General features: G+C 39.8%; 1 protein-coding gene across 3 annotated transcripts; it reads left to right on the top strand.

Moving 5' to 3' along the window:
* The first annotated feature begins 479 nt into the window (after positions 1-479).
* On the top strand, positions 480-19,441 carry LOC101832871 (signal-regulatory protein beta-1). Of its 3 annotated transcripts, none has more exons than XM_040741371.1 (6): positions 480-660; positions 7,541-7,891; positions 11,979-12,296; positions 12,747-13,061; positions 18,410-18,527; positions 19,099-19,441. In XM_040741371.1, exons 1-5 carry the CDS (start codon positions 588-590, stop codon positions 18,523-18,525), a joined length of 1,173 nt encoding a protein of 390 aa, XP_040597305.1. In that variant the 5' UTR covers positions 480-587; the 3' UTR covers positions 18,526-18,527; positions 19,099-19,441. The 3 variants fall into 3 exon arrangements, with proteins under 3 accessions (XP_040597305.1, XP_040597306.1, XP_040597304.1); XM_040741372.1 differs by having other exon boundaries at positions 481-660; positions 7,742-7,891; positions 19,189-19,441; XM_040741370.1 differs by having other exon boundaries at positions 481-660; positions 19,189-19,441.
* The last annotated feature ends 1,098 nt before the right edge of the window (positions 19,442-20,539 follow it).

Genomic DNA, 20,539 nt, shown 5'->3' with positions numbered 1-20,539 from the left:
AAGGACAACATGTGTCCTCTCCAAACATCACGACCAGGATTTTCCATTCTATCCAGATTAATGCACTGTGACAATGAGGAACTTCATAAATGAAAACAGCCTCTCCCTTCTACTCTACATTAGTTCTTTAAGGTCATTCTAAGAAAACAGATTGTTTTCTCTACCATTGAGCTGCTCTCACAAAGTATCATAATAGCTTAAGTGAGAATTCTCAAGTGAGACTGGAAGAAATAGGCCTCAAGTCAACAGGAAGGGTTTTTAGAATTAGGCATTTAGAAAAACCCATTTGTTCCAGTTGGTGACGTACTAAGACGAGATGTTCTGAGACTAAGAAGGTCCAATATAGAGTCCAGAGAAAGATAAGGGTTTACTTTTCCTAGACTTTTCTGAATCCCTCTAAAGATGCATGATAAATAACTCCACCCCTACGGTCTCTATTTCAAAATAGTCAGTATGGTTCCTGTTTAATCATAGCACAGCCACATCCTTTATTCCGAATAAGGCACAGTACCTCTTTTCTCTGCAGATCAGAACCTGGGATCTCACCAGTACAGACATTCGGCTGAGCAAGCTCTGCTGCTTTCAACATGTTTGACCTTGACACTTGGCCTCACGCGCTTCACAGTGTTCTGCTGCTGACCCTACTGTTGGGACTCACAGGTGAGCATATCCCAGGAGAACAGCCATCTCTCTGCCTCTGTCTACCCCTGCTAATGCAACTAACGGAATCCAGGTAAACACAAGGACTGTCACGGGTGGGAAGGTCAAACATGTTCTGAGGGTCAACAGCCAAACTCCTCAGCTCTGCTCTGAGATTACATCAATTGTGACAGGTGTGTAGAAGCATCCTCTCAGATAATGCTTCAGAAACAGTCATTTCTACTATTTCATCTGACAAAATTCTTCTCAGCAGAATCCCACTTAAGTCACTGTAACTCTGAGGCCCACCAGATCCCAGAAGTCACCTGCAAAGCAGCTGGTGGAACTGCTCTTGTCCCAGCATGAGCTCTCTGCTCACTTAGTGAGACACTGAGCCTCACATGCAGGCAGTGACAGGGCTGTGGGTGAAGAGTCCCTGGCAATGCCCAGTCACCATTCCTTCTCAGTTAGGTTCCTCATTCTGTCCTCTGTCCTCCAGTTCCTTCCCCATCTGACCTCAGTCTTCCCACTGAGTGCTGCGGTTTGAGGCTGTACTATTATTTTTTCATGCAGGCTCCTGTGTTCTATTGCTAAGGCTGGGGGCCAAACCAAGAGACATTCATTTCTTCACAGTTCTGCAGGCTGGAAGCCCAGGGATAAGCGATTTTCTTCCATGATATCTCTTCTGTTTTAAATTGTTCCTTCTCCTTCTGTGTTCATCCATGACCTTACCTCAGCTTATCTTTGTGAATCTCCTCCATTTCTTGAAAAATAACAACAACAAAACAGTCAAATTGGCTTAATTTGGAGCCAAATGACCTCAGTTGACTTTTACCTCTTCAAAGACCCTGTTGCCAATACAGTCACATTATGAGGTACTGGGGCTGTGACTTCTATATGTAGAGCATACGCAGCTCACATATGACCTGTCCCCACTCATGCCTGGTCCTCTTGATCCTCTCCAAGAAGCTTTGTTTTCCTTCTACTTATGGCAAGCAGGATTATTGGCACTCTGAGTGGTTTTTCCTCATGATTCCCCAAAGGCTGTTCACCCTCAGTTCCTTCTTTAGTCACGAAAAAAAAAAAAACTCCTTGGTTTAAGGTCTATGTTTAGTAGTCCTTCTAACCCCATAGAAGGGTAACTTTTACAATTTCCTCATACACTCTAACTGCACATCAGACTAACAGTAAGAGACGAGTGCTACTGAGATCTTAGCACTTCCTGACTTTTTAGTTTTTAATATTCTGAAATTAATATTTAATTACATCATCTCTTTTTCCCAAATACATGGTTTCTGTTTCTTTCAAGTTCCCTCTCTCTGTGTCTCTCTCTTTTTCTCTCTCTCTCAATCTCTCTCTGTGTGTGGCAGCTTCTCTCTCTTTCTCTTTCTCTTACTCACACATACACATCTTTCTCAGTCTACCTCTGCCTTTGACTCTTTTTATGTCTCTTGTCTCTCGCTTTCAAAAATAAACACATAGACACCCCCCACACACACATTTCCAAGATATATATATCTTGCTCGGTTATTATGTTATCTAAACAAGACAACACCAAGAGATATGCTATCATTGAAGGGGAATATCTCAATGAAGGAGATTTTGTGTCTCTGCTGTGTTCATTTTTGTTGTTGTTGTTGTTTTGTTGTTATTTTTTTTCATGTTCCAGTCCTGCTTTGCTTTACTGCTTTCTCCCTACCATGACTTTCTGTTTTCCTACAGGTTCCATAGCCACAGGACAGTTGGTGTATTAAAAGTTCTAAACTTTATTTTAGAAATTTACTTCAGTACCCGAAAGTTATCTAGTACTAATGTTATGCTTTGAATCTGAAATATATTCCAAATGTTGTGTATTAAAGCCTTTGTTCCCTGCTGATGGCACTACTGGGAGAGATTATTGGGTGATTAAAAGAGAAGGAAGACATGAGCAACATTGTCCCATTATACATTGTCCCCATGATGGGCTCTGCCTTACCTGAGACTACATCAATGGAGGCATCGAACCCTCAGATCCCTGAACCCTCTGAAACATGGGGAGAAAGTAATATTAATTTATTTAAACTGCTGACCATGGGTACTTTTCAAATCAACAGGAAATTAATATAGCAAGGCACAATTATACCCAGATCCTTGTGTGTATCTAGAGCTTAATGCAACTCCATAATTTGTGCTCAACTCTATGACACTATGCAGATTACCCTGTTTCAGTTAGTGATCCATGACTTAGCAAATCAACTAAAGGATTGCTTTTCAATGCCATGAGCAATCACCATATTCCAGATACTGTAGAAAGTACTCCGTGGTTCTGCCTCATATGTTTCCATATCTCAGGTTAATATTCTTGTCATACTGCCACAGACACAGAAAAAGAAGCAGAAACACAAACAACTCTAAAAAACAATCTCCAAAGACATGATTTGAACTCAGGCTATCTGAATGAGGTCATGGGATCAGCAGTCACTCCTCTCAGAGGCTTTGAACTACCCCCTGAGCTATAACTGGCTAAGTGAAGAGGGATTTGGGTCTCTGCTCCTGGGCTCTTCAGCTTCCTCTTTATGTGCAAACAGCTTTTCTTTGGAAATGCAAATCATGTGGGAAACTAGGTTTCTATTATTACACAAATTACCAATTTAAAATGGGTTTCAGTGTCATGGGAAGATGTCACAATTTGCAAATCATATGTAGGGAAGAATTTGTTGAATACTATGATCTAGGAGCTATGAAAAAAAGATATTGAACACCCTTGACCCTTACTCTTATGTAACATGCTCTATTCACTTTGCTTAAACACTTTTCTTCTACATCATGGGGTACTTGACAGGTTTGAGTGTTGTCACTGCTGCAACCCCTGTGCTAGTGTCCTGGGATTTCTGTGGACTCACAGATGAGGATATGAAGGACTGACCTTCCACAACCTACCTGTGTGAAGTCAGCAACACTTCCCTTGCTTCGATAGTACACTCTAACCTGGGCTCTGGGCATGGAACAGATAAGATGGATGGAGTTTCTCCCAAGCAAAGCTATTGTGCAGTCTCCAGCTGGTTTCCCTAAAGCAGCCGAAGCCTGTAAAGACTGGATGCTTCCACTAGCTGTGATCGCCCACATCCATGGAAACAGACTTGGCTGAGATTGTCAAGTCTGCTCTGCAAAGCAGATTCTATAGTTTTCAGGATACTTAATTCAGTTTTCTGTGCTATCTTCCTGAAAAAGCAGTTTCTGGTCCCTCCTTTGATGACTTCCTTCCGTCTCCTATATTTGTTGTCTCGAAGTTCAGTTGGCTGCTCCTTTAGATGTTTCTGAGAGATGAGGTGGGTCCTGGGTATGATACATTCACTTTCAAATCTCCCCATACTTACCATTTTACCTTATGGAATTAACTTTATCAAACTACTTTATAAGTGTCAAAACCACCATTACATTTTAGTTTCCGTTAATTATGTTAAAGCACCTATGCTAATAAGAAATGTTGCAGAGAAAAGGCTACTACAAATGTGTCATGTTTAAGCAAGTCTACTGGAGAACCAAGTCATACATACTGTTTCTATACTATCTGTTTGCTTTCTGTTTCAACAACACAGATCCCATTGCTTAATAAAATTTGAAGTTACAACTTTGTTTTTAAAAAGAAGCAGAAACACAAACAACTCTAACAACAATGTTAAATCAGTCAATAAAAATTTTGAGAGTTGCTACATTTTTGAAATTCTGGACTTATGCTATCTTAGTACACAAGCTAATTATACCTTTTTAACCTTTATGATGTTTTCTATCAAAAATTTTAATCTATATGTTTGTTATATAAACTTAGGATTTATAGTAGGAACAAATAGCAGAACTTTGACAAAATTATTCATAAATATTTGTACATAGACATGCCAAACTATGAATTACTATATAGGCTCATATAAGCTAACCCATTCCTTTTGCTTTTCCCATATTATATTTTTTAATCAGTAAGTTTTCTAAGACTATCCACATGTTTTCTAGATTTGACATTATCTCATTACACAAGGTTTTAATTTCACAAAGTTGCTTTTGGCTTCAGTTATCCAGGGAAGCATATTTTCCACATCACATATTCATGTTTGAGACATAAGAAAGATGTGAGAGAACTGAACCCAAGGAACCCAGTGACAGAGAGAGAGGAGCGATGAGCAAATTGGCAAAGAATGGGCTGGCAAAACCAGCAGAGACAGCTGATCTGAACAGGGGAGAGCTCTTGGACCCCGGACCCCCCCAAATGTGAGTGTCAGCGAAAAGGCCTGGGCAACCTATGGGGCCCTGAGCTGTGGATCAGTGTCTATCCCTGGAATACAAACAGTCTTCGTGTGCCTATAGCACAAAGAGGGATGCTCTCTCAGCCTGGACTCTTAGGGGAGTGCCTGGCCCCTACCCAGAGTGAAATGACAGACTCTAGATATCCCCTATGTGGAAGGATTTGGCAATAGGGTGGGAGGGTGGGGGGGAAGGGGAGTGCGGGAGGAGGGGAGGGAGAGGGAACAGGGATTGGCATGTAAAACAAGCTATTTAAAATTAAAATAAAAAATGATAATAAAAAAAAGAAAGAAAGATGTGAGACCTGAGTCCCTTCCACATCCTTTCTATCAGATCCAGGTGTGTGGCCTTCCCTAAAGGTATGAATAAGAATTACAAGGTAGAAGACCAGAGCCACTGCTATCAAACAGCTAAGTGGAAGCTGGGAGCTCATGATGCTTTATGAAACTTTAAAACTCCCCATACAGTCAGGATTATATTATTATTATTATTATTATTATTATTATTATTATTTCTTTTTTTTAGTACTTTTCTATTTTAGAAGCACTCTTATTTACCTATCAATTCCCCCATTCCCTCATCCTCCTATCCTCCCATGCTTCCCACTGATCCCCCAAACCACCCCCTACCAGCTCCCCAGGGATAGTAAGGCCATCCACAGGGAGCAATAAAAGTCCATCGCATCATTTGGGGGAAGGCCCAGGCCCTCCTTCCTGTATCTGGGCTGCAATAGTGTCCCTCCATAGGGAATGGTTATATTATTTTATAAACTGGGCCTTATTCTTTCAGATTCTTTTTTAACCCAAGTGAGGTCTGTTAGCATTTCCTGCAAGGTAGGTTTTAATACCTCCAAACAGGTATCACTGTAATAAACTCAAATTTGTATCCAGGAAGAGCATGTTTTCTCTCTTGTTTTGTTGCCACAATGTTGCCTTGTGTAGATTCCTGGGGTTTACTTAAATTCTGGATGTATTTTTGTGTTGCACCAAGAATACACAATCTCAATGCATCCTAGATGTTGACATTTCTGATAAGAGCTGTGTTCACATTGTTTAGCTGGTGAGATGAGTCATGTTCCAGGCTACTCTCAGCATTTTTTGACTACTCCACTTTTGTCAGTTGAATTCTAATGTGTGCTAGTGTGGGTCTCTCTGAGTTTATCTCACATTTAATTAGTTAAGTTTGTTATATTTATAGGTCTTGTAGTTTAAGAAAGCAGGAAGGTAATAGACAACAGTATTTTTCCCACTGATCTTTCCAGTACACTCCAAATTCTTGAATTTCTTCTCTTTATTGTGCCCCTGCAGTGCAGACTGAGTAATGTTATGGTATCCATTTCCATGATTTTAGAGAGTTTTTGTAGCCTGCTATATCCTCTGTGGATCCTGTCCATAGCACTAATAAATTATATACCTCTGGACCCCCCAAAAACCATTTGGTTCCTTCTCACAGTTTCTCTTCATTTGATGTTTTATTTTGCTTTTCAGACTCTTCACTTTCTTTAGTGCTATTCGATACTTTCCTTTTGTTATTTTCTTATCTCAAATAAATGTTTTGTTTTCTTGGCCCACTAATATGATACAGTGCGGCATAGTGCAGTTTTACCACATCACCAATGTCCAGGCCAGAAGCTGGTAGGACTTGGAGTTGCTGGGCAAATAGGGTACTGTGATGGGAAGACAGGTAACTACGGATAATACAGCCAGGTGATCTCCCCATATGAAAGGAAACAAACAGGTCTTCCTGAAGGGTGGGTTCTGTGACCCTGTGATAGTGGCCGTGTCATACCAAATTGGAACTTCTGATTCCAAAGCATAAAATAATACACTCTGTTGTGTCAAACCCTTTACTTTATAGCAGTCTACTACATCATCTTTAACATTAATATAATGCTGGGCCTAGAGAGATGGTTCAGGGAGTAAAACCACTTGCTAGTCTTCCAAGGGACCCGGATTCACTCCTGAGCATCCACATGGTGATCTAAAACTATATATAACTTCAATTCCAGGGTTTCTGACACCATCTTCTAGCTTCCTTAACCATTAGGCATGCATTTGGTACATAGATATATTTGGAAGCAAAATACCCATATACATAAAACTAATTAGATAATTAACGTGATTTTGACACAGATTTTAAAAACTGGTAACATAAACCAGGTTTTTATTCCTCTAATTAAGGTAATGCTATTGTATATTGGGAGATATCTATGATATCATCACTCTACCTGATAAAGCAAACCACATCATGAGCTGCAGGCCTGCCCCAGAGAATCTTGTGATCAAATGTACATCTCACTAACTGTACATAGTACATATGTTCACATCTCACTGTTCTAAAAGAGTCATGTAATCACATCCAATACTGTTATACAAGGAATGCTCATGCTATGTGCACAGAAAATGAAAACCAAACAGATAATGGATGAAGCATGAGAATTTCAAACATAATTGGTACTTCAATCAAAATACTGTCAAATTCTCAGTGTCTCTGTGATTCAGTTTCCTCGTCTATTACATCATTGTGTTAGAGGCTCAAGATGGAGAGTGATAAACAATATTTGATCACAAACTAGAGCAGCCTGTGGGTTTTCATCATGATGAGCACTAACCGATGTTTCCTGCAGGAGAAGCTACACGGGAGCTGAAGGTGATTCAGCCTGAGAAATCAGTTTCTGTTGCTGCTGGAGAGTCAGCCACTCTGAACTGCACTGTCACCTCTCTGCTTCCTGTGGGGCCCATTAAGTGGTTCAGGGGTGCAGGGCAGAGTAGGCATCTCATATATAGTTTCATGGGAGAGAAGTTCCCCAGAATCACAAATCTTACAGATGCTACAAAGAGAAACAACCTGGACTTTTCCATCCGCATCAGTAATGTCACACCTGCTGATGCTGGCACCTACTACTGTGTGAAGCATCTCAGAGCAGAAGCTGACAAGGAGCTTCAGTCTGGGAGAGGCACAGTGTTGTCTGTGCTCGGTGAGTACTGCCCTGTCTTCCTTATTCTCATATCCCCAACAGATAAAAATGTGTCCAAGATTCTGTGAGCAACAAGGAAGAAGCGAGCCTGTAAGTGACCCCCATGTTCATTGGGTGACTTTACTCCAACTGTGGACCAGGAAGCAGAGGAGTAGACAGGACTTGCTATTTTCTGGAGCCCCCCTTCTGGAAATAGGGGTACATCCATTCCCTCATCTGCTTCACAATACTTAGCATTCTCAATCTGTCCCGTTCTAGTTGCTACGTAAAGATAGTAGATAAGATGTTCAATGACAGGATCAAACCTGACCTATTGCCTCCAGAGTGCATTACCTCACCTTAAGTCTTTTCTTTCTGCCCAAACACCCTGGGGCCTAGTGTGTGCCAGGTTCCACTCCAAATGTCAAATGAGATGACAAGATTCAGGCAAGTAGGTTCGTGTTACCTAAGATACATGTCTCCTCCCTCCCAAGAGGAAAAGCAAATCAAGGCAGAAAGTGACAAGAACATGGAACAACATGTTTTTCTCATTTTCTCTTCATACACAGAACACTGGCATACTTCTGTATATGCCCACATTCACTGTGGAATACTCTCACCCTTGGTTACACCTTTATCTTGGGTCTGTCTGGAAACATATTATATCCTACTTACACAGGCACTGAAGGTTCTGGGAAATGTAGACATAAGTCCTGTAGTTAGTCTCCATGTAGATTATCTCCAATCACCAGCATAGGCATCAGGACATTCGCTTTGAACTTCCTGACAGAGACCTGAAGTCTTAATTCCTGGTCTGAATTCTGGCAGTTTTACAGTATGAAAGCTTATTTATTCCAGCCCTACTTGAGATATGAGCCCAGTTTGCCAGTGCCCTGTGCATACCGCCTTAGCCACTAAGTGCTGATGTCTGGCCTTGAACCCACATATGACTCCACACCAGATTCTTGCAGTCCCAGCATGTGATTTCACCTCCACTCAGAAGCCTTGTGTCTAAGAGATGCTGAGTCAGATTTTCTGTACTTCAGCCAGCATTTCCATTCATCATCAGATTCCCAAGGTTTCAAGATGTTCCTCACACTCAGATGCTAATAGTTGATGGGGATCTTCTTCCATATCTATGTCTGTCTTATTAGTTGATGAATAAAACACTGTTAGCCAATAAGACAGGAAAATAGGTGGGACTAGGAGATGAGGATAATTCTTGGAAAGGTAGACAGAGGGAAACTGCCAGAAAGAGAGGACATGTAGCCACCAAAGCAGTTAGAGGTGTGGACCCTTCTCTGGTAAGATAAGACCAAGTGGAAATACTTAGATTAATAGAAATGAGTTAATAATTAAGACAGAGCTAGTCAATACGAAGCCCTAGCTTTTGGCCAACAGTGTTATAATTAATATAAATCTCCACAAGGCAGTGGCAGAACCCAAGAGAACTTCTAGCAGCAAATAGTAGTAACGGGAAAGCTGCCCCAATGTCAACCATACCTTCATTCCATACTAGAACTGAGAATTGTCCTCTTGTATAAACAAAGCATCATAGTCCAGCAGCTGGAGATACACTAATTCAGATCCCAGATCTTTAACAGTCCATTTGCTTCAATTTATGTCCTCTACAACAGTGCTATAGTACATTAACTTGTACAGTCACAGTCCTGGCAAGAAAGCACATGCCTGTAGTTGTTTTCTTTATTCTTTGGAGTCCTGCCACCAAACTCCCAAATAAATATTCAGAGACTTATTGTTACTTTTAAATGCCCAGTCTTGGCTTAGTTTATTTCTAGCCAGCTTTTCTGACTTAAATTATCTTATGTGTCTTTGACTGTGTTTTCCTTTCGCCTTTTTATCTTTTTTGTTCCATGTATTTTTCCTTCTTACTTTGTTGGCTTGCTGAGTGAGTGGGTGGCTGTGTGGTTGGTCCCTGGTGTCTTCCTCCTCTCCTTTTTTCGCTCCTCACCTTCTCTACATCTACATTTCGCTTGCTTTAGCCTAGATTTCTCCTCCTCCTATTTATTCCTTTTGCCTGCTAGCTCCACCTGCTTCTCTCTTTTTGCCTAGCTATTGGCTATTTAGCTCTTTATTAGACCAATCAGGTGTTTTAGACAGGCAAAGTAGCACAGCTTTACAGAGTTAAAATCCCCTTTGTTACATTTTATGAAACAATAGGAGATATTTGTGATTATTCCTTTAATAGAGCTGTTAGGCCACCGAGCTGAGGAATGACAACCCTATATGCTTCAAAATAGCAAGGCCCAGCCTGCTGTACAGATTATCCTAAAATCCAAATAATATGCCAGGGTCATTTCTCAGCAAGGAGACCCTAGGGTCCTCAAGATCCAACCAAAGCAGAATACTGTTCAACTCCAGTTTGAGGGTACAACTCCTATATTATACAACACTGCAGGAGAACAATTTATGAGGCTAGATGCTTATTTTTCACTCAGAACTCTACCTTAATAACACAGTACTCCATTGAGCTCTGTCCTTCAACCTTCTAATGGTCGTCTGCTCTCCATAATTAGCCATTCCTGAGAAATGCTTGTGATCCTGATTGTACTGTAAAAGGCTCTGGCTAACTTACTGAGAAGATCAAGAAAGAGGAGGATGCAGGGGTATAAAGGTGTTTCTCAATCTGTGGGTCATGACCCCTGTGCTTGATGAACAGCACTTTCACAGGGGTATCATACAAGATATTTATATTACAATTTATAACTAGCAAAATTACAACTCCCGAAGCAATCACAAAAGTAATATTATTATTGGAGGTCACCACCACATGAGAAAATGCATATAAGGTTCCCATCATTAGGTAGGTGGAGAGGCACTGTCATAGAGGTTCTGCTCCTTACATAGGTTGTTCAGGGTAGGGGAAAAACAATCTGGAGGCATGTCCTTATGGATTTTGCTGCAGGTCACAGTGATAAAGAATAAATGTAGTATGTCACATCTAGAAACAACTTCAGTAATACATAGAATTTGTAAGCACATATTTAGGCATGAAATTCTACCTTTGTTTTCAGCTTTCTATGATGATATTTTATTCAGTTTTTATGGAAAATTATATTGATGCTTAGTAGATGAAGATCGGGATTCAAATTGATGAGGGGTGAGATAAGCTTTATCCTTTGGTCTGTGTAACTTCTCAACCACGTGCACTTTGGTATTAATCCTACCAAAGCTTTGGTCACTGGAAACTGGGCACTGTCAAGATGACAAAAAAGTCTTGATAACTACTGACTGATCCTGCAAACCTAGAGCTATCAGGTGTACTCATGTTTAGCCAGCTTGACTTAAAATAATACTTGTTTGCACTCCTGATATGATGCCCAAATGTGTGTGATATTTCCAAATGCAGCCATGTACACATAATAACTTCAGCACAAGACATCTACACAACACACTTCCTCCCACTTGTTCACCCATATGTATTCTTTCAGCCAGGGAGTAGTACTGTCTGGTCAAAAGGCTTCTGACTATGTCTCTTATGATTAACAATTAGAAATTTAACCACTTTTAGCTTTGTCTGTAGAGGTAATCATTATTTTCAACCTCAATCTAGGTCCATCTGAAACCCATTTAGAGATGCAGACTAATGAGCTGTCAATTTTAAAATGAAGCTTGGCATAGATGAGACCTACTAGTATATAGGTAATAGGAAAGAAAGCAAACAACTGGGATAAGCAGGAAGGGTTCCCACTTTATGACCCGTCTATGATGTCACAGATGTAAATCTATAAACATTTCCCCTAGATTTGCAAGGTTTCCAAAGGAAGCCAGCAGGAACAGATAATAAAATATATAAAATGCATTGATAATTGCCTTTCTTTTCCCAGGCCAAGAATTCTGCCAGGCTTTGTTGTTACTCATTTGTTTCCAGGGATCTTTATAAAACTGTGGAGACAAAAGGAAAAGGGATTCCCCCGAAGAACTAGGCTATCATCTAGGAGTAGAGCAGGTCCTTAAAATGGCTGTAACTCTGTTATTGATCCCAAGTATCACAATAAACAATGACAATGGGGATAATAGTAACACAGTGTTATGTTATCAGTGCTGGCCATTGCACTCAAAACCTTGTCTACGTGCTCCTTTGTAGCTAAACCATCCCCTCCTGTGATCTTGAGCCCTTTATTCAGAGCCACACCTGAGCAGACAGTGAACTTCACATGCAAGTCCAATGGTTTCTCCCCTCGGGACATCACACTGAAGTGGTTCAAAGACAAGACTGAGCTCTCTCACTTCCAAACTACTGTGGACCCTAAGGAGGAAAGCATCTCCTACAGTATCTCCAGCACAGTCCAAGTGGTGCTGGGTGCTGTGGATGTCCACTCTAAGATCATCTGTGAGGTGTCCCATGTCACCTTGCAAGGAGGTCCTCTCCGTGGGACTGCCAACTTGTCTGACATTATCCGAGGTAAATCTTTCTTATTTGCAGGGCAAGCTCATATCTCTTCAGAATGGTTTGATCCATAGTTCCCAGTAAGCATTCATGCATACCACAAGGGCAGGATCATAGACTGTGATTTACACATAAGGAAAATTGTATTTATTTTAACGTAAGAAATTATAGCTGTACCAATAATGGGCCACAACCATATTTATTTGTATTTTCATGCATTTTGCTGCTGTTACTGCTTTCTCACTGCACCTGGATATTGTGCTTAATGATTTCACTTATTATGACACTCAACCTGCATACCTATGTGTTAAGAGCTATGTTTAGGGTCTCTGCTCTGGTGCAAACTATCATCCTGTCCCCATGATGATGTTGTAAGGGGGATGGTTCCTCCATACTTCAGTCTCTCCTCTGGGGTCTTTCTGTACTTAGGTTCCAAAGTCTCAGCTTCTCATTCCACTGTTTCAGTTCCACCCACTGTGGAAATCAGCCAGCAGCGATCAATGGTATGGAATCTGATAGGTGTCACCTGCCAGGTGAAGGAATTCTACCCTTCGAAGCTTCGGTTGGCCTGGTTAGAGAATGGAAATATATTTCGGGTAGAAGGCCCTTCTACATTCACAGTAAACAAAGACGGAACCTACAGTTCAGCCAGCTGGCACTTGGTGAATGTATCAGCCTGTGAGGAAGACATAATGCTCACCTGTCAAGTTGAGCATGATGGACAGCCGCCAGTCCTAAAATCACATATTGTTATGATCAACAAACAGCAGCAGGGACAAGGTATTGGCACCATGTTTTGTATGTCTACATCCCAGCTCCTTGGCTGTTTGTAAATTTTCCTCTTTTTCTGAATGTTAAAGTTAACATTTTGCTTATGTATGATAATTCAAATATCTACAAATTAAGTGGAAGGTTAAAGTCAGCTTTCCTTGCCAATTGGCCTCTCCCGGGTGTGTTGGCATTCACAGGTATTAAACATGGGAGACAGGATCATCCTATCCCCAAAAAAATGTTTCTTGCCATTTTTACCTGACATTTGCTGTATCCTCATGTCCATCTTCTTCATTTTCAGTATCTTCCCTGTGTCCATTCCATTTTACACTTTCCTTGAACATCTGGGTTCTCATTCCGTGTCCTATGCTACCTCCTGAGAGTAATTCTGACAGGCCTCCTGGGGACCTGTAGTTTTAGTGTAGATTCGGAACCCAAATGACTGTGAGTGGTCATAACAGGGGCCTCATTTCCTCCAGTTTTGTTATAATGGACAAATAGCTATGTATCCACACCCTGACTCCACACTTACTGCATGCGGTTTTCTATTTGGCTGTGATCTCTTCCCTTCGTCAGTCACCCAATGAGTCATCAGTTTTATGCACAGGTAATATAGGGATGGGGAAGCAAAAGGGATGTTGACTTCTTGCTCTTAGACCATGTGATCTTATCTAATTAATATACTAATGGGAAATTTAAGGTCCCTGAGAGCAAGAATATCAACAGTATCCAAAGCAAATTTTGCTAGTAAAGTATTTTCACTTGACTTTTCCTATCCTAGGACTTAGAGTGATATTGAGACCCTTTTATATGAATCTGCTTTATTTTCCTTTCAAGAAACACCTGCAGTAGCCCCCAATCCCCATGAATTTTAAAAAACTCAGGTTCCTTGTGGTACAGCTTTTGCTCTAAGCTTCATCTGTTGGATAAACAATGGGTCACCCAATTATCCATTACATCAACATTAAAACAGTAAAATCTAGAAAGTACCAGATCTCTTAAAATATGAGCTATGTAGATGCTGCAAAATTATACCCTCTCATGTCTCTCTCGTATGTACCTACAATGAGTGTTCAGGTAAATTAGGATATTTTCATTCTAATATAATACCATCATCATATTCTGTGAAATTAACTGTAATTCCCAAAATATTTCAAATTGACTATACTTTCAAAATTACTTTATAATGTTTTTGTGTGCCACAAAATTAGGTTCTTCAAAAAGTACCATGTTCTACAGTTTGTCCAATAACAAATTATTTTAGAAATTTTTGTTAGTTTTAACACTTCTGTTATAGAATTTCTTAGACAATCATATTGTCTTTTTTAAGTCTAAGTATGTGTGTGTGTGTGTAATTATATAGTTATGTTCCTCTCTAGACATTGATGTGGAAAAGTTGCCATAACTCTTTTATCAGTCCTTTTATTAATTGTTTTAAAATGTATTTTATATACCAACCACAGTTTCCCCTTCCTGCTCTCCTCCTGCTTGTTCCCTTCAAGTCCTTTCTACCACCCTCCATCCATTCCTCAAAAAGGGTACGGCCTTCCATGGGAATCAAAAAGCATGGCATATCAAGTTGAGGAAAGACCAAGCTATCACCCCTGCATCAAGGGTGAGTCAGGCATACTACCATGGGAAATAGGTAACAAAGAGCCAGCTCATGTGTCAGGGACAGACCCTGGTCACCCTGCTTAGGCCCCCACAAATAGACCAAGCTACACAACTCTCACCCACATGCAGGGGGCCTAGTTTTGTCTGACTACAAGTCTGGAGAACTTGAACTCCACTGAGCTCAGATCATCTGTCTCTTTGGATTTCCCATTCATGATCTTGACTCCACTTGTTTATACAATCCTTCCTCCCTTTTTTCAACTTGACTCCCAAGACTGGGCTCAATGCTTGGTTATGGATGTCTGCATCTGATTTCACTGGTTGCTGGATGAAGGTTCTATGATGACATTAGGGTAGTCACCAATCTGATTAGAGAAGAAGGTCAGTTCAGGTATCTTCTCTGTTAGTGCTAGGAGTCTTAGCTGGGGTCATCCTTGTGGATTGCTGGGAGGCACCAGGTTTCTCCCTATTCCAAAATGCCTCCCTGTATCCAGATAACCCTTCTGTTGTTGTCCCTCTCAAACCCTTCTCCAACTCAAACATCCCAATCTCTCATGTACCCATGTCCCGCACCCTCCCCTCACCCCCTTCACACCCAGTTTCAGTAGATCTTATTTATTTTCCCTGTCCAGGGAGATGCATATATTCTGCTTGGGGACATCCTTGTCCCTAGTTTCTCTAAGAATATGGATTGAAACCTACTTTGCTTTATATCAACTACCCACTTAGGATGAGTGCATACTGTGTTTGTCTTTCTGGGTCTCAGTTACCTCACTGAGGATGATGTTTTTCTAGTTCCATCCATTAGCCTGCAAATTTCATGATGTCATTGCTTTTTACCCACTGAATAATACTGCATTGTGTAAATGTACCACATTTTCTTTATCAGTTGTTTGGTTGAGGGGCATGTAGGTTGATTCCAGGATCTGGCTATTCCAAATAATGCTACTATGAACATAGTTGAGCAAGGTTCTTGAGCGTATGATTGATCATCCTTTAGGTATATGCCCGAGTGATAGACTGATTCCCAGTTTTCTGAGGAACTTCCATACTGTTTTCCAATGCCACTGCACAAGTTTGCACTCCTCCCAGCAATGGAGGAGTGTTCCCCGTCTCCACATTCTCTGAATCATGGGCTGTCATCAGTGTTTTTCATCTTAGCCATTCTGTCAGATACAAGATGCTATCTTAGAGTCATTTTGATTTGCATTTCCCTGAGCACTAAGGATGTTGAGAAATTCCTTATGCGCCTTTGGACCATTTAAGATTATTCTTTTGAGAATGCTCTGTTTAGCTCTATACCCCAATTTTAATTGGATTATTATTTTGATGTCTAGTTTCTTGAGTTCTTAATATAATTTGTAGATTATCCCTCTGTCAAATGTGGGGTTGGTGAAGATCTTTTCCCATTCCATAGGCTGCTGTTTTCTCATATTGACCATGTCCTTTGCCATACAGAAGCTTTTCAGTTTCAGTAGGTTCTATTTATTAATCGTTACTCTCAGTGTCTGTTCTACTGGTATTATGCTTAGGAAGTGGTCTCTTGTGGCAATGCATTCAAAACTACTTCCCACTTTTCTATTAGCTTCAGTGTAACTGGGTTTATATTGAGGTCTATTATCCACTTGAACTTGAGTTTTGTGAGGGGTAATGGATATGCATCTATTTGCATTATTCTAGAAGTCAACACTCAGTTATGCAAGCACCGTTTGTTCAAGATGCATTTTTTTCATCATACAATTTTGACTTTGTCAGAAATCATGTATGCATAGGTGTGTGGGTTTATCTCAGTAACTTCAATTCAATTACATTGATCCACATTTCTGTTATTATGCCAGTACCATTTGTTTTTTATTAGTATGGTGCTATGGTAGAGCTTGAAGTCAGGAATAGTGATGCCTCTGGAAGTTTCTTTATTGTACAGGATTGTTTTGTCTATCCTGAGTTTTTTTTTTTGTTTTTCCATATGAAATTGAGTATTGTACTTTCAAGGTCTGTGAATAATTGTGTTGGGATTTTGATGGGGATTGCACTGAATTTTTAGATTGCTTTTGCTAAGACTGTGATTTTTATTGTGTTAATCCTACTTATATAAGTGCATGGGAGATCTTTTCATTTTTATGATATCTTCTTCAATTTCTTTCTTCAAAGACTGGAAGTTGTTGTCATATAGGTCTTTCACTTGTTTGATTAGAGTTACCCAAAAATATTTTTTAACTTTTGCGACTATTGTAAATGGTGAAGTTTCTCTGATTTCTTTTTTAGGCTGTTTATCATTTGTATAGTGGAGGGCTACTGACTTTTTTTCAGTTAATCTCCTATCCCACTACTGCGGTGATATCTTGCTCATATAAATAAAACCTGTCTGAGTGTCAGAGAATGGAGCTTGCCACTAACTCACCATAGAGGGCTGGAGGTCTATACAAACAGACAGGAAATGAGAAAACTGGGAGAAACAGAGACTTGGTCTCTTGTCTGCTGAGATGCTAAAGAGGTGAAGTGTGGCTACAGCTTTCTCCTTCTTTCTGATCTCTCAGCATTTTCCTCTATATCTGACTTGGGATTTTTGTTAGTTAGGCCAATTAAGAATTCCTTTTACACACCACATTACTGGAAGGTGTTTATAAGGTGTAGGATTTCAATGGTAGAATTTTGTCCATCACTTATATATAGAATATCATCTGCAAAAAACCAAGGTTTGACTTCTTCCTTTCCAATTTGTACCCACTTGTTCACCTTCTGTTGTCTTATTGCTCTAGAAAGAACTTTGAGTACTCTATTGAATCAATATAGAGAGAGTAGACAACCTTGTCTTGTTCCTGAATTTAGTGGAATTGCTTTGAATTTCTCTGTGTTTAATTTGATGTTGGCATGACATATATTGCTTTTATTTTGTTTAAGAATGTTGCTTATAACCCTGATCTCTCCAAGACCTTTATCATAAAGTGGTGTTGGATTTTGTTGAAGGCATTTTAGACATCTAAAAAGATGATGTTTTTTGTTTCTTTCAGTTTGTTTATATAGACAGAATTTTGTATGTTGAGCCACCCCTGCATCTCTGGGATGAAGCCTACTTGATAATGGTAGATGATTTTTACATGTTCTTGGATTTGGTATTTTATTGCATATATTTTCTTCAATGTTCATGAGGGAGATTGGTCTAGAATTCTCTTTCTATGTATCTTTGTGTGGTTTGGGTATCATGTTAACTGTAGCCACATAAAGAGAGTATTCCATTGTTACTTCTGTTTCTATTGCGTGAGGCAATTTAAGGGGTATTGGTATTATCTCTTCTTTGACATTCTGTTATAATCCTGTACTGAAACCATCTGACCCTGGGTTTTTGATGGGAGGCTTTTAATGACTGCTTCTATTTCTTTACAGGTTGTATGTCTGTTTAAATTATTTAACTGGCCTTGATTTTAGTTTGGTTCATGTTACCAGTCCAGAAAATTGTGCTCATCATTCTGGAAGACTTCCAATATTTTCCTTTTGCCAAACAAATTTCTTTCATTGACCATATCTATTTTTTCAGTTTCTATTTCATTGATTTTCTTACAGGAATTTGGGTCTCCAAATGATATAAAGGAAGTTGACTCCTGTCTTGGGATTCTTAGTGCTATTCACTTAATAATGGGTTCAAAGGACAGGAAGCTCAATAAGAATGTCGGGACCAGGTTAAGTTTCCTTATAATATACTCATGTGCCCTCTCTAATGGTTCCACCTACCACTTGATTTCCAGGGCTGAAGATGTCAGATTCTGCTGAAGAATTCCTTGTAGCTGTGCTGCTTGGACCCAAACTGCTACTGGTAATTGGTGCCTCTGCCATGTACATGCACAAGAAACGGAAGGCCTGACAGTAAGTTAGGAAGAATGGAAGGGGTATTTGTTACTCTTCTTTTGGTGTGCCAACACACTATGATGAAGAAAAAAAGGGTTTATATCACCTTACTGTTCCAAAGTCATATGTGTCCATCAAACATAAATGGCATGAAAGACACGTCAGGGAGGTAAGAGCTCAATGGAGATCATGAAACAAAGAAAATAACTGGAAGGGTGACAAGGCTTTTTAATATCAAAGCTCACTTATTGTGATGCACTTTCTCTGAAAAGTCTGCTCTACCTAAAACTCTTCAAAGAACACCACCAACTGGGAAACAAGTATTCAAATATCTTACAACATAGAGATAATTTTTTCCAAAGCACTATATAAATAAAATATCACTACAACTCTACTTTTTGTCTAATATAATAAGGCTACAATTAACATAAGAAAAATTATTTATAAGTATGTACAATATATACAGGCAACAAGTTCATCAACAGTTTCTGCTTTAGTCTGTGAACGTGAAGCAAACACTCAGAAAGACTGTATGACTAGCTATTAGGTTTAGATGATACTTTGTAATATGTGCATCTTATCTACTCAGGACAGGAGAAGAGTACCTGTGTGACTGTAGCACTAGAGTACAATGTGTAAGTTGTGAAAGGAGTATTGAATGAGAGGTGATTCTCCACAGCACTTCTCTTCATCTGCCACACTGGACCCTGAATATCTGACGTCACCTTTCATGGAGGGGCTCAGCCTAGAAGAAGCTGGTGAGAAGCTGTGGAAGTCTACTCCAAATGTCTCCCTTACAAGGACAAATCAGATTCAGAATTCCCTATTATTCCTCTATGTAAGCACTGATATGTCAGAGATATGATGTTGTGGTTGTTGGATTCTATTCTTGGGGACCTTAATTTCATTAATAAAAGAATTTAAAAAATGGATTCAAGTGAAAGATAAACTATCCTAGTTTTGAGTAAAATTTCCAAAGTCAGGCACGTATGCAACTCCTTCAGAAAGGAGGATAATGGAAGAATAAAGAGAAAAATACACTCATGCTGTTGAAGAAGGCATAGTGGTCAGACACATGGCAGGCAAACTGCCATGAAGGGAAGGAGGCATTTTGAGAAAAAGTGTGAAAGCCTGAAGTATCAGAAAAGTTATATTCAGAATCCAAATCCAAAAGAAACAGACACAAATAAAGAAAAAGTCCTGTCTGATCTGGCCACTGTGAAGTAGTCAGACACAATTGAACCTCAACATAGCATGCAGGAACTTCACTGGGTAGGGCGAATTCTGGGATGGAAAAGGCTAGTCTATCAGTTAATGGGAATTTTTTTGACAGAGTCTTCCTGTATAGCCTTGGAAGTCCTATATGTAGACAAGGTGGCCTCTACCTCTTGAGTCCTGGGATTGAATGTGTGCTGCACCATCATACTCCTCTTGGAAAAATTATTCCACCTCTCCCTTTAGTATGGTTTAAGAGGATCTGTTGACCAGGTGATTGAAATTAGGTCTCTACCCAGGCTAGAGATTCTGTTCTCTTAACCATGAACTTTCTTCGATGATCCTTTATAGCCACTGTAACATATTTTTGAAAAGGCAATTCTAAAATCATTTCAGAATTAGATCAGGATCAAAGCCTCAAACACTTTTGTTATCTCTGGCCTTTTGAAAGAACAAGACTTCAAAGAGGTACAAGACCATAAGGGCTTCTAGACAAGGAAGAAACTAGTTGTTTCTTTGAGGTCTTTTTTTTTTCTCATAAGCATCCTGCTTAATTTCAACCTCTTCTTTTTTTGACAAGATTCTTGATTGAATATTTAGGAATTTCACATGGTGTACCCCAGTCTGAAACACCTCCCAGTCCTTCCTTCGCTCTCTTCACCCCAGCCCCTCAGCATCTCCCATGAAAGAAAAACCTGTAAAAAATTAATTTAAAAAAACCTGAAAAATGAAACCACCTAACTCCTTCATCTTCCCTGTCATTCCAAAATGATGTCTTGATCCTAGTGACATTGAAAGTTGTGGTACTTCATGCA

This window comes from Mesocricetus auratus, unplaced genomic scaffold (assembly GCF_017639785.1).
Source record: "Mesocricetus auratus isolate SY011 unplaced genomic scaffold, BCM_Maur_2.0 Super-Scaffold_6730, whole genome shotgun sequence".
NCBI classification, from domain to species: Eukaryota; Metazoa; Chordata; class Mammalia; order Rodentia; family Cricetidae; genus Mesocricetus; species Mesocricetus auratus.
Note: the sequence above shows the minus strand (reverse complement) of the source record. Positions and strands in the feature narration are given on the sequence as shown.